The 13,935-nt window shown below is 54.9% G+C and overlaps 3 protein-coding genes across 4 annotated transcripts in view; all 3 read right to left on the reverse strand.

The window, feature by feature from the left end:
• The window catches only part of ZNF267 (zinc finger protein 267), a 136,815-nt gene extending 134,401 nt beyond the window's left edge, over positions 1-2,414 (reverse strand). The window contains exon 1 of the mRNA XM_050773470.1: positions 2,257-2,414. Within this exon, the coding sequence (XP_050629427.1) occupies positions 2,257-2,259 (3 nt within the window). The 5' untranslated portion in view covers positions 2,260-2,414. The remainder of the gene's footprint in view (positions 1-2,256) is intronic.
• LOC126944201 (zinc finger protein 267-like) overlaps positions 1-2,417 on the reverse strand; it is a 62,153-nt gene extending 59,736 nt beyond the window's left edge. Inside the window, exon 1 of one of the 2 annotated variants that reach the window (XM_050773498.1) lies at positions 2,257-2,417. In XM_050773498.1, coding sequence (XP_050629455.1) covers positions 2,257-2,259 — 3 coding nt within the window. In that variant the 5' untranslated portion in view covers positions 2,260-2,417. Of the gene's footprint in view, positions 1-2,243 lie in introns of both variants that reach the window. The other variant, XM_050773497.1, reaches the window with a different exon arrangement.
• Positions 2,418-9,087: 6,670 nt separating this feature from the next.
• Positions 9,088-13,934, reverse strand: LOC126944261 (putative protein CLUHP3). Its single transcript, XM_050773585.1, has 4 exons — positions 13,847-13,934; positions 11,207-11,418; positions 10,207-10,392; positions 9,088-9,208 (listed from the first exon to the last, which is right to left on the reverse strand). The coding sequence occupies exons 2-4, from the start codon at positions 11,402-11,404 to the stop codon at positions 9,134-9,136; spliced, it is 459 nt and encodes a 152-aa protein (XP_050629542.1). The 5' UTR covers positions 11,405-11,418; positions 13,847-13,934; the 3' UTR covers positions 9,088-9,133.
• Between the last annotated feature and the right edge of the window lies 1 nt (position 13,935).

The raw sequence follows: 13,935 nt of genomic DNA on the forward strand, positions 1-13,935 counted from the left end.
TCTACAGATGTCAGTCACAATTCCCCAGGGTCCATCTATACTTCTGAGCTACTGCCTGAAAGTTAGGGCCTCCCATAATACGCTACTCAAGTTTATTAATTTTATACAAGGACTCACAGAACTCAGCAAAGACTGTAATTGCACTGGCCAGTTTATTATAAAACATACAACTCAGCCTAATGGAAGAGATGTGTAGGGCAAGAGAAAGGAGTGGGGAAAAGATGGGGTTGGTAGTTAACCCTGGGAAGCAGCTGTGATGAAAGAAATCCCCCTTTCTTTGTGTTCTGCAAGAGCAGCTTACTGCAAAGAATCCTCTTCCCGTTATGACTTAGTAGATGTTCCCTGTTTTAGGTATCACAAAGCCACAGACTCTCCTGTTTCATTTTTTTCCCCCCTCATAAGCAATTAAATAAAGAGTTTTGTCTTCCGTGATCAAAACAAAATATGTGTTAACCAAGCTTGCTGAAGTTTCTCCCCTTCTCCAGGTCCCTGAGCTTTGTCCCACCCACAGCCTGAGCCAACATTCAACCCCTCTTTATGCCCCTCCCAAGAACAGGCCGACTTCAGGGTGAAACATTCTCTGATCAGGGATCTGATTTTGCCCCAGAGTCGTGCCCTTCCCCTCCCACCTTTAATCATGTTTGCTCCTCCCTATGAAAGAAAGGCCTTTTCTGCTTCAACTGTGAGATCCACAAATATCTTACAGTTGGTGCTTTCCTCCTCTTGCCATACTCCTTTAGAATTAAGGAACTTCTTACCTATATCCAGATGTTTTATTTGACCAAGTCAAGAAACAGCTCCAGGACACTAACAATTCCACCCTCAGAAAGAGCTTCCCAGTCTCCCTTCCAGCCCAACCTCCACCACATCAGCCTGTGAATCCCCTGCTTTCCAGAACTCTGCAGCTTCTCCCAGTACAAAGGGCTCCCTCCACGGCTGCTGTAAACCTCAGGGACACCTGAAGGGGGCGCTCCCCAAGAAGAACTAACTGGGCCTTCAATGACCTCCTTTTGCAGGCTCAAGTAAGACTGAGGTCTTCTATGCCTTGTCAGGGTTATTCCACAGGCCCGCTTCTCACTTCGCAGGCTCTGTCTCTCAGGTCCATCAAGGTGGGGTGCCTTCTTCCCATCTCATCAGCTCTCCACAAGCATCCAGCGAGCTCTAAAACCTACCCCAGGATAGCAAACGTCAGGCCTTCTTCCACTCTCCTGGCACTGCACGCCTTCTGGGGAGTGCTGCCAATCCTACTTCAAGTGAAGGGACAGGGGCAGGTGCCCAGCCAGTTAGATGTTCAGTGACCTAACAGGTTTCAGGAAAATAGCATAAATCACTCAAACACCGTTTTTATAGAAAGGAAGGAAACGGTAAGGCACTTACACTTTATACTTCAACAGGTAAGGCCACAATACCTCTTTCGGGCACGAAACATGTCATTTAATTATTTCCATAACAGCAGATAATTTAGTATCTGTGAACACTTCTAGGAGGTGCCAAGTTCTGTCTCATAAAATCTGGCATTAAACTCGGACATCCAGTTAGCAGTAGAATATGGAACAGAGATATCCACTGTCACAAATCCTCCACTGCAAAAGAGAGGCCCTGACGTTTTAATGAATGTTTGTAATTGACCAATTAATCCAGCACACTTTCTGTGGAAATGTATTCGTTTTCTACAGCCATAGTGGAAGAGAGATTGCCCGTTTCTTTTCCCCAGCAGCATTTCCAAGCTAAGCCCTGGGATTTTGAAATCGCCGCTTCAGAGGACCCTAAACCACAAACCACGGCGGCAGGCTTCCCATTTCACCAATCGCTGTTTGCCCAAATAAACCCTTCCACGCTTTAAGGGTAAGTCCCTTTAATTTGTAAGAGGAAAAAGGAGACTGGGACACCATGGGGCACAGTATCTTCCCACACACGAATCACACACCGACCCGGGGTTTCCCCTGAGACCCTCACGTTTTCACCGCACAATCTGAGGAGACGCGGGGCTGCAGCACAGAGCTGCCCAAAGACGGCTCCTGCCAGGGCCAGGTCGCTCTGCGGCGTCGGGACCGGACAGGACGCACGGGGTCCCGGCTGCCGACCCGGCCGCCATCTTGCGGCGGAGGAAACCAAGGGCCGAGTTGCGCCCGCGGGGACCCGGGGCCCACACCACGGAGCTGACCTTGGGGAGGCCCGGGTGCCCCCAAAGCGGGTTCCCGCCGCTTCCGACCGCCCCTCTCACTCCTCTGGGGACCCCCGACCTGGCACATTCACCATTTCCCAGCTTCCGGGATGTCCTGGCGTCTTAGCTACGGAGCTCCCAGTGCCTGCAGGTCACAGAGCAACAGAGGTTCCGTCTATTCTCAGAACGCGAAGCCGCCTGGGCCTCCCAGGTGGAAGGACTCGGAACCCTGGTGAAGAGACCCAGCTCTCACTGCAGTCAACAAAGGCCCCCGCCAAATCCCAGAAGCAGCCCCTGGTCTCCGGCTGCTCCCGATTGGACGATTTCCACTCCAACGCCACCGATTGGGTAAAGCTCCAGGCCTCGCCCCCTCATTAGTTCTGTTTTTGAATGGGAGACAAGCATTGAGGTGGGGCCGCCTGCTGAGAGTATTACAGCTAATTTAAGGGGTGAGCTGGGACTTGAAATGCACTTGCTTTCCCGTACCTGGTTTTGCTTGTATAAGGCATCTTATTATCTAATTAGGTTTAAGAAGGAGGGCATTTGGACACCTTTAAAACAACTTTTTAACCGTTCTAATAACACAAGAAAGACCTTCATCCCATCCCTTAGCCCCTCTCATCGCACGGTACCCCACTGCTCAGGACATAACTGTGGGACTGCAGAGGGAACTGCTGGGGTTTTGGGGAGCACGCAGGAGGCTTCAATGGCCAAGGTAATGGAGGCTTCCCTTGGCTGTCACTTAAAATCTCGGGGTCAGGGAAACTAATGGACATGAGGATTGTAATTTTTTTTTCTTCTCTGAATTTGCAAGAAATAAAGGACGATCCAAGCGTCCCAAAAGGCATTCAATTATACATGAGGCCGAGGGCCTCCCTGCTCTGGAGAGGGATGGCCTGGCATCAGCCACCAGCTGTAGTGAGCTGAGATGGTGCCACTGCAATGAGCCTTAAACTTCCCTCTTGTAGACAGGCCGCCTCCACACACCCGTTTCTCACATCGCAGGCTCTATCCCTACGGTCCATCAAGGCGGGCTGCCTTCTTCCCATGTCATTAGCTCTCCACAAGCGCTTAGTGAGCTCTAAAACCTACCACAGGATGGCAAACGTCAGACCCTCCTCCACTCTCCCAGCACTGCACGCCTTCTGGGGAGTGCTGCCAACCTCACTTCAACTGAAGGGACAGGAGCAGGTGCCCAGATGCTCAGTGACCTAACAGGTCCACCGTGCCCAGGGCCTGACCCCACAGCCTAGCACCCATCCCCCACCCGCCCTGCACTCCAGACTTTTTCCTCCAATGACAGGGGATGTTCACCTGTGCCACAATCCCATGAGTCTAGTGAGTGGGCCAGGCAAATCCCAGCTGAGTGCCTGTGACTCCACCCTCTTACCTCCCACTCAGATGACATTATAAGCATAACCTTGAATTTGAGCTAATTTATACATATGCCTCTCCTGGTAACCTGCGGGACAACAGCCCTCACAATCCAGAGGCTGGGGAAGCAGGTTTCAAAACCTCACTTCATTCCGATGTGAAATGAAGACATGATGGTTTAAAAATGAGAAAAAGTTCCTGAGAAGCTGTGGGAGTGCTTCACTTGCCAGCTCATGCCCACTCCCTCTGAAACAAGGTGTCTGGTGACACCATATCCATAAGCAGCTCTCTGCAAAGCCCTACATAGCGGTCACAGCCAGACAGACTCCCTCAGGCTCACAGGGCAGCAATGTCCTCCCCGAGTCCAGGCTCCCACAGCAGGCACAGACAGGGGCAGAGAGGCAGCAGCCATGGCCCGTGGGGTCCCCTGCCACCCTCAGAGCTAGTCTCTGCAGCAGGTGCTGTGTGGTAAGCAGTGGGGCTCCACAGAGAGGTGACAAGCCCTCCTGTGTCTGTAACCTTTCCCCAGGATCCATGTCAACCCTGGTTCCCCACGCTCCTTACCAACCCCACCCTCCCTGTGTCAGGCAGCTCGGGTTAAAATGGGGAGAATGATACATTCCAACTGTAGATCCCAAGGTTCTGTCCATCTGGGGTACAGGGAGTAGGGAGGCCAGTCAGAGCCTGTGGCAGCACCGCCTGCTGGGCCTGACGGCAGACAGGTCAGGGCTGGGCACAGGGACATCTGGGGGACCACCACTGACAAACCTGTCCCTCTCAGCCTGGAGCTATGGCCAGGCCAATCATGACTAATAAAACCACTGCAGCCTTCATCCTGCCACAAAACTAAAGTGCACCCCAACCCCCAGCCCTGCCACAAAGCTCTGGCTCCCCATCCTTTTTGGCTTAAAACTTAGACATTAAGCCAGGTTGGGCCTGGGAGTTGTGGCAGTAAAAGCAGCAGCCATAACATCAACGATGCAAATGAGCTGAGCAATCTCATCTGCATGTCATCCACTCAGAACTGCCTCAGGGCGATGTACAGGCTGGGAGGGAGAGATCAATACTCGTGGCCATGGACACACTCCACACCCCTGATGTAAGATGGGGAGGCTGAGGGGAATATGGGGAGCCTGAGGGGCCCCACAGCTGGGAACTGAGGACCGTACATGCCATTCACAGGTCTTCAATTAGGCCTTTGCATCGTATATTCACTGAATCAGTGCAAAAGAATCTTTTAGGGGGGCATGCAGGCTGGGGTCCCAGGAGGATGGTGGGGGTGGAACACGGAAGAGGGGCTCACTTCCTCTAATCTGCGAGCATGCCCCCTTCTCCTGGAGTCTGCATCTGTAACATCAGGGTCCCTGACTATCTCTCTCTCTCGATCCCTGCAAGCTCGAGGAAAAAGGATCCTTGGCAGCCACAGGGCTGGGAGCTCAGTTCCTCTGGCCCCGCTGGCTCAGACTCAGTGGCCATAGGGTCCCCAGCCCTAGCTCTGTTTTTTTTGTGTGTTTTTTTTGAGGCAGGATCTCATTCTATCACCCAGGCTGGAGTGCAGTGGCACAGTCATGGCTCACTGCAGCCTGGACCTCTCAGGCCCAAGCGATCCCCCCACCTCAGCCTACTGAGTAGCTGAGACTACAGGTCGCACCACCACAGCAGGCCAATTTTTGCTTTTTGTAAATGGGGTTTCGTCATGTTTCCTAGGCTGGTCTCCAACTCTTGAGCTCAAGTGATCCACCTACCTCGACCTCCCAGAATGCCCTTTCCCTGTTTTTCTGGACTCCTGGAACTAGTGGTGCTGCACCACCTCTGCTTTCAGATTCTCCTAGTCTTCTGGGGCAGTACAAGGTGGGAGAGGAGGTAGGTGTCAGACTGGGCCAGGGCCCTGGGCTCCCCTCTAGGCTGGTTAAACTCCCACTTGGGACAGATCAAGCTCCGTGCCATATTCAGTGAGACGCGTGGAACAAGTACTTCCCTCCCAAAAGCAGAAAGATCCCTGATTGCTGACAGTCAGGATTCCATGCACTTGACTTGGCCTGGGGCCCGGCTGCCTCTCACCCTCACACCCAGTTCCAGTCGCTGTACTCTGTGGCCTCCCTGCCACCAGATTAGGTGTAGACAGTGGGCATGGGACAGGGTTGCTGACACCCCTGGCTGACCAAACCCCTTTCCCACACTGAGGGGAGAAAAGGCAGGAGGTTAGGGGCTCCCAAAGGCAGCACTGCTTGTGACAGCACCGCGGGAGTCCTTAGGGCCTGCTCCTAAGGCACACTTTGCACTGGAACCAGAGGCAGCCGGGGAAGGAATAAAGCCACTCCTTAGGAACTGAAGTGCAAGATCACCAAGATACATTGTTAAATGAAGTAAACAATAATAACCTTCATCCATGGCATGCCACAATTCCAAAGAAAAAAAAAGAGGGGGAAAAAGATCACATGGAGTATTTCTGGAAGGATTCACAAAGAACTTCTCATCACTGGCTACACTTTTCAATTTTGAGCCATGTCAGCCTATTACATATCTTAAAAAACTACAGGCCAACTTATAAGTAGGGAGCCATGGAGGGGCCTCAGCTGAGAAGAATGAAGAGGATGTCACTGATGACCTGGAGCTGCTCCAAGACGCTGGCCATGCTGGGGGCTGTGAACTGACGGGCCGTGGGGGGATGAGCTGTGAGTGAGGCTCATCTTACCCAGGCTGGGTGGGGGCCCAGCTCCACCCAGGAATATACCTGGAGGGGCAGGATGCTGGCACTGCAGCCCAACGGTATCTCCCATTCACGGTGCGCTGCTGGGCCACAGCCTGCTGGGCCGGGCACTTGGGGTTCTCAGAGCTTTGCTTCTCGTGGCTCTTACTCAAAAACAGGAGAGAGAGCAGAGGCAAGAAAGGACTAGCTGCCCACAACCTACAGGCGCATCTCAACCCGCCGGCCCGGCCACAGCCCACCTGGGCCTTATAGATGGCATCAGATTCCTTCTCCTGCTGCAAGCCCGACCAGAACTCAGCTTTGCTCTCACAGACCCAAGCAACAAGGTGGTGGCTGCCAGATCTCCCCAGACAGGAAGAAGACAGCCAGAGTATGGAGGTGGAGGAGAAGGGGTCCACATTCAGACCAGGACTCTCAACAGAGACAGGAATGCCACTGGCTTCTGGAAAAGAGTTACTTGTGGTGTGGGAAATTTAACATGGTCAACTCCTAAGCACTAAAAACCAGCAGCACTAACACTCAGGGACTGTGACCTTCACGACCCACCCAGCAACTTCCAAACCCTCCTTAGGAGAACAGCACAGCTCAGCTGGGTCGCTGGTTTCACGGCTCACTAACTTACAACCAACACAAAGCTCCAGATTCTGCATCTGGGAGCCTGATAGCAGGTGGGTGGGGGATGGGAAAGGGGCTCTAGTGAGTGTGGCCAGAACAAGCTCTTCTTCACTGTCCAGAGCTTCTCTCTTCAACGACCCAACCCTAGAACAACCCGGGCTGCCCATTGCCTGTAGCAGGGTGCAGCTGGCTGTAGCCCCAGCCTCAAAGGGCTGCTCCTCAACTATGCTCCACGAAGGCGTCCACCAGCTCCTGGCACAGGCAACAGAACCTATGCCTATGAGTGCAGGGGAAGCTGGCATGGGAGCACTCCTCTGGCAGCTCCTTGGGGCACAGGCAGGGAGCTGAGGTCGGGGCAGTGGGCTCAGCAGGTAGAGACTATAGTGGCACCTGTCGTTGCTGGTGATGCCCTTGCCCTCAACCGAGAAGAGCTCCGCCTCCGCGTCGCAGTGGTTGAGTGTGCAGTGGCGCAGGGTCTTGAGCAGTCAACTCATGCTCCAGCAGATCCAGGCAACACGGGGGCCACACCATTGTCTTGCAAAGTCAGTGGAGCCACAGATGACACTCTGCTCCTGGTCCCACTCCAGGATGCCAGGGATGAGGACTGGAACCTGACCCAGTAGCCGCGGTCATCCACCTCTGCCGTGTCCAGCGTGTACAGACCCTCCATGTCCACTGCATTGTGCCAGTGCTAACCGTTCAGGTCATTGGTGAACGCTATGGAGGCTGCCACGTCCCCAGCAAAGTCCTTGTAGTGGCCACTAACAACAAAGCCCAGGCTGAAGATGACGCGGCTCCACGTGAACATCTGCAGCTTGGTCTCCTCACTGGGGCTGATGGCCATGACGATGCCTCCCTGACCGACGCCCCATGTGGCTGCCACTCCGAAGTTGCTGTGTACCTGGGAGGGACCGAGGCTGGGAGGGCGAGAAGCCACGCCCACAAAAGCCTCAGGCTACATCCACCTGGCCCAGCTCACCAAGATGGGGGAGGCCAGTTTCCCTCACGTCCCTGCTGTACACAAGAAACATTCCAGCAGCAGACAGGTGGGCCTGAGGCTGTGAGGCTGTCACTCACTCACCAGGGGCTTCGGAACCTTAAACATGGCTTTTTCTTGAAGCAGCTGCTCAGGTTGGTTCCTGTAGGGCAGGTCCCTCATCATCTGCAGCTCCACGTTCCAGTACTGGGGCTGCAGAGGGACCAGGGAGGGAGACATGGGCTCAGCCTGTGCACTGCAACCTGCCCTGGGAAGTCCCTTCTCCTCTCTCCCCAGAGACAGCCCCAGACTTCCCAATGAACAGACCTGCGGAGAGCCTCAGGGAAGTGCAGAGAACCCCACCTGGCACCCAGGAAGGAAGGGGGTTCCCAGTGAGGACCGGGCCGGGTCACAGGCCCCTGTGCAGGAATGTGCCCCTCACAGCCCAGCCTCGAGGTGCAGGCGCCTCTCCACACGTGCAGTCCACAGTGTGCTCCGTCACAGGGGCCATCCGGCTGCACACCTGGAATGAGGTGGCCCCTCTCGAACGGGCATACTGGACCCCATGGCAGGCAGGGGAAAGGCAGATGGGGCCGCCCACCAGTCTCAGGACCCTGCCACAGGCTCCTCCTTCATCAAGGTCCTCACCTGCTCCGAGTTTTCCTGGCCCTGAGATGCTGCCCCGAAAGGCGAGTCACAAGCACATGGGCGCCGCTCCCAGGGCTGCTCTCGCCAGAGCTGGCTCACGGCTCCCTAGAGGGAGACCTGGAGTCTCTAGCAGTTCCCAGGGGACAGGGGCCAGCCGCTCAAGGCGAGCACTTTCAGGGGCTGCAGGAATGGCCAAGCATGAATGGGCCAGGCCTCCTGGTGTGTGGCCCTCCACCCACTCAGGGACCCTCTTCCTTGCTCCTCCCTGGAGTCCCACCTTTTAGTCACTGTTCTGGGGCTACAGGGCACACAGTGGCCGTTCCAGGTTTCCGAGCAGGATGCGCTTGTGTGGTGTGCAGTCGGTGGGGTCCATCTCCAAGCCTTTCTGCTCCTGCTGTCTGTGGGACCCGAGGCTGGTGGTCGGCACACGAGCACCCAGGGCCAGCTGCCTCTAACTGTGGCCCTGGTTTGGGTTCCTCAGGCCCAGGCTCCTCCAGGTGGAAAGGCCTGGCCTTGAGCCCCCTTCGTCAGCCTCTGACCTCCTTGCTCCCTCCCCCTCTGCCCCCTGCCCAATCTCTGGCCCCAATGCCTCCACATCTCCCAGGCCACTGTCAGTGAAGACGCTCAGGAAGGACAAGGAGCTGCATCAGCTGGATCCAGGCTCCTGAGCAGTCTCAGATGTGGCACTCGTCACCTCGGGCCTCGTGCACTGTGCAGGGCTCTGTCAGGAACAGGAGAGGGGCAGGTGCTCCCAGGGCCCTGCATCCTAGAACAACCCACCCAGCTCAGAAAATAGTTGGCAAGGAAGCTTCACGGATGATTTTAATTTTCAACTTTAGGCTTCCATTTTCAAATTCCGCTATGGACACATAAGCTATATTTTGGTTTCAATACACACATGTGTTCGCACGCGTACCTACACACACACACACACACACACACACACACCCTGGCTGGCTGAGGGCAAGAATCCTTGCTTGCAAAGCACTTCCTGCCAGTGCTTCTGAAGCACACACAGGCCTTGGAGAGCCCACAAAGCCTCCTGCTTTTTGTGTGCTAGTGTGTCGGGTGGGCAGGGCTTTTGGCACTGTGGGGCTTCTGCAGCCTCGCCCAGCTCTCCTGGGGCAGCCTTCACGAAGGGGTGGCCTGAGAACTTTCTAGGGCTGCCAAATTCAACGCCCCCACTGAGTTTCATGGGATTTTAATGGTCATTGTTTTGGGGGAGGGGAGAGGTTGTAATGAACTGTGGGCCCCCTTGAGGTACAGACCTTTTCCACAGTTGCTCTTAATAATCAGGCCCTGGGAACCTGAGTGCTTCCCCAGGGAACTTGAGTCTATGGAAGCTTTTATTTGGCAACCAAGCCAGGCTCACCACACCAGCCGATGGTGCTGCTTGGAGCCGACTTCCCCACTCAAGGACTGTAAAACTTTTTAGTTTCTTTAGGAGACTAAGTGCTCATCTTTTCAGAATTTAATCGGGCTGATTCCAAGCCCTAGCTTCATACTGCTTGGCTTTCTTTTCAGAATTTCAACTGTTTTTTCACCCCAGGCCATGAAGTTAGAGATGCAGGTATGATGCCCTGAAAAGCAGACCTGTGCTCCAGTCCCACCTCCACATGCTCATCTGTGACACACAGGCCCCAGCTGGGGCAGTGAAGTGTTGCCTGGCCCTGTTCACAGGGGCCCTCCCTGGGCAGGCAGCCCAGCTTCTAGGCCAACCTTCCACCACGTGGAGCACCAAGCCCGCCTGCGGCCCCGCCATGCTGCGCAGCTCTGAGAGGTGGTCCAGCGTGCTGCCACCCGGGTGCAGTGAGAAGTGAGGCGGGGACATGGGTATTCATGGTCCATGAACACCCGGTGGATCTCCAGCACCATCTCCTGCAGGGACACCGCCAGGGAGAAGGCCTGGACCACCCTGGTGAGAGGCCACATGGTAGGGAGCAGGGACATACCCCTTTCCCCAGCCCCAAACACCTGGGTCCTGAGAATATATGTCTGAAATACTCAGTTTCCCACTTTTGGGCTTTTACATTCCAGGCCTGCCCATTGGCACCTGTGTGCCCAAGTGCAGGACAGAGCCTGGCCCCACTGACTCTTCCTGCAGCCTAAGAGCAACCCCTGAGCAGAGGCGTGGGAGTTGGAAGAAAGGGAAGAATGACAGGCTTGCTCTTGCCCTTGCCTAGTGCCAAGGGCTGAGTGCCCCAGGGCAAATGGCCTTTTCCTTTCTGAAGGGGTGCTCCAGGGCCCAAGCCTGTGAGCAGAGAGGACATGAGAGGGCCTTGCCCGGCTCCCCACCAAGTTACCAGCCTGCAAGTCCTCCAGGTTTGCTCTGTCCTTGGAGAACACCCAATACCACCCCCCAGGCCCCGGTGACAGATGGTAAAGTCATGGCCCAGAGAGAGGTGACTTGCCTGAGGGCACAGAGCAAGAGGCTGGGGCACCCTGGACCTGACACTACCCACCCGCTCCCACTCCTCTCCCTAAACAGGGCTGGTAGGCCCAGCTGGTAGCTGTCCTCTAGCAATAAGGCAATAACTGAACCCGTACTCCATTCCCAAGTCCACTATGTTAGCAGAGTGACCCCAGGCAGGGCCCAGGGCCCTCCATTTCCTGCCTACAGCACAGGGCCAGGAAGAGCCAGGGCAAGGTTGGGTTTTCCAGCCTCATCCTCCCCCAGCAGGCTCAAGTCCTGGCCCCCAGCTCTCCTCCTCCATGGTACCTGCAGGGAGAAGGGTCCGATCTCGGGGCCAGGATCTCCACAGAAAAGCCCAAATCCTGAATAGTGACTTCTATTCAGTGGTGTCATCTCCTGGCTTGGCCTCATCCAGCCCATGTTCCCGGGATGGCTCAGCCTCCTCCTTCCTCCTTCAGGCTCCTCCTTCTTCAGGCTTTCCAGGCAGTTCCCATTCAAGAACATGAGTGATGGTGGCTCTGGGGGTGACAAGAAACGCACCGAGTCGGATGGGCATTGCTGGTGAGGGAGGACTGTCTGCCTCACCCCACCTGGGTGGGCACAAGTCGTATGGAACTGTGTCCACGTGCCCTCCCGAGCCTTGGCTCCACAGTCCCAGCTCACCCTCAGCGCACCTGCAGGCTGCTGCCTTCTCCCTTTCACATCCCGTGCCTCCCTCCTCGACTGCTCCTCCGCCCACCACAGTGTGGCTTCCACCTGAGCTCACTGTCCAAACCACTTGCCCCACATCACCAAGGCCACCCTCAGGGCCAAGCCCCAGGGGCTTCTCCAGCCCAGGTGCATCGATCCACTCAGCAGCACCCAGACCACTTCTCATTTCCTCTCCTCCTCCCTGACCAATGCCATACCCTCGTCCCTCCCTCTCCAGCTCCATCCTCTTCCTCCAGTCCTGAGCTGGGAGTGCTGGACCCCCGAGCCTCTCCTCATTCTCACTTCACCCTCTCCCATGACTTCAAAGGAGCTCCCATTTCCCAGCTCTCATAGCCAATCCTGGCCTCGATCAGGCCTTTCGGACCAAGGAGACAGCTGTCTCCCGGGCATTAACATGTGGCTCTCCCTTCAGTATCATGGAAGGCCCATCCTGCAGGGATGAAATTCATCTTCCTCCACAAACTGATCTCTGCTCTGCGAAGGACCCCACCACTTATCTAGTCACCCAACCTCAATCTCCCTTCTCCTATTTCAAGAATGCCACCTGGAACCCTTCTAAGAAGCACACTGCTCACAAAACCAAGCTGCTTTTTTTTGTTTGTTTGTTTTGTTTTTAAACGGAGTCTTGCTCTGTCGCCTAGGCTGGAGTGTAGTGGTGCAATCTCAGCTCACTGAAACCTCCGCCTCCTGGGTTCAAGAGATTCTCCTGTCTCAGCCTCCCAAGTAGCTGGGATAGGTGCGTGCCACCACGCCTAGCTAATTTTTGTATTTTTAGTAGAGATAGGGTCATGTTGGCCAGGCTGGTCCTGAGCTCAGGTGATCCGCCTGCCTAGGCCTACCAAAGTGCTGGGATCACAGGCATGAGGCACCACGCCCAGCTAAAATCAAGCTTCTTAAGCCAGTTCTCTCAGGCACCAGCCTAATGGCAACCGCAGCTCCTGACAGCTCCTCCACTGAGGTCTACATTCCCCAAACTACAGAAGCCTGAGAATACCTGAAACCTGCCCTACCCACCTCTGTGCTTTTCCGTGCTGCCCCTGACATCTCAGTCTGTCCGGCAAATGCTGACTCATCCTTCAAGGCCTAAGTGAAAGTGTCTACAGGTAGACTATTGCTGCCCACCTGCTGACCATCCTCCTTCCCAGAGATCAGTGAATGAAGGATATGGAGCCCCAGGAGGAGGGAACTACATCTTCTGATCTGTCCATAGCCTTGACCTCCAAAGTTTAGATGTGGATGGAGTAGAATAAAGGCAAACTTCTTTTTTTGCAATTTGGCCTTGACCCTAATGGTCAGGCTGCATCTGCTTGAAATCTACAATAAAGAGCAAATGGTTGATAACGTTGTGAATTGCAGAGGGGAAGCTGGCAGCTGAGAATCAGGGGAAGGAAGTGAAAATTTAGAATTTTACTGCAACCCTTAGAAGAATTAGGTTGGGAGAACAGGGTGGTGGATTTGAGACCCTGCTTGCCATACATGTGGAAAATGCAGGGAAAATCAGTCCCCCTGTGGAGTGTTAAAATAATTAAATGGGAGGCAATTGACTGAAGTGGCTGTAGGGCCCTGGGTTTCTACCTAAGAAAACCAAAACGTAACTCATGCATTTCTTAGAAATAATTTAAAGGAAAACAAAACAATCTTAACCAACCACAAACCACCGATTAACCTTTGATTACATAATCAGGGAATTTCCGCCTGGACAGTTCAAATAAGGGGACTACATAACTGTAGCCAATCAATTACTGAATTGGCTTTGCCTCCTCATGCACCTTATAAAACCCTTTCGTTCAAGCCCCTCCGGTGGACCCCAAACCACAATCCATGGTTGTGGCTTCCTGATTCACGAGTCGTTATTTGCTCAAATAAAATATTTAACGTTTTAACCAAACCTCAGTTTAATTTTTAACAAAAGAAAGGACTACGGACCCCACGGACCACAGCTCCTCCCACGCCCGAACCCTGAGCCGGGGTTCTCCCGTAAGGCCCCTCCCGTCATCACCGCACAACGCCGGGAGACACGCGGCTGCCGGCGCGAAACTGCCTAGAGAGGGCTCAGGGCAAGGCCAAGGTCGCCGCGCAGGGACGGGACGAGACGAGACGCTCGGGGTTCCAGCTGCCGGCCGAGCTGCACCGTGCGACCGAGGAGACTCCGGGCCCCCCGACTCCGGAGCCGCCAAGGGGAGGCCCGGGTTCCAGCCGACCCCTGCCGCGTCTCGGGAAGCTAGGCAGACTCACCATCTCGCGGCTTCAGGAGCGTCCCGGTATCCTCTCTAGGGACCTTCCAGTACCTGGCAGGTCACAGGGCAAAGGAGGCTGCGGAATGA

The sequence above is a fragment of the Macaca thibetana genome, chromosome 20 (assembly GCF_024542745.1).
Source record: "Macaca thibetana thibetana isolate TM-01 chromosome 20, ASM2454274v1, whole genome shotgun sequence".
NCBI lineage: Eukaryota > Metazoa > Chordata > Mammalia > Primates > Cercopithecidae > Macaca > Macaca thibetana.

Bases quoted from the DNA above. Each gene is read 5' to 3' on its own strand.
- LOC126944261 (XM_050773585.1), bottom strand. From the start codon at position 11,404: ATGTTCTTGAATGGGAACTGCCTGGAAAGCCTGAAGAAGGAGGAGCCT. The intron at 10,393-11,206 runs GTACCATGGAGG...AGGGTGGTCCAG, and splicing joins TCGGACCCTTCTCCCTGCAG to GCCTTCTCCCTGGCGGTGTC. The intron at 9,209-10,206 runs GTTGGCCTAGAA...TGTTCCTGACAG, and splicing joins GGTGCTCCACGTGGTGGAAG to AGCCCTGCACAGTGCACGAG.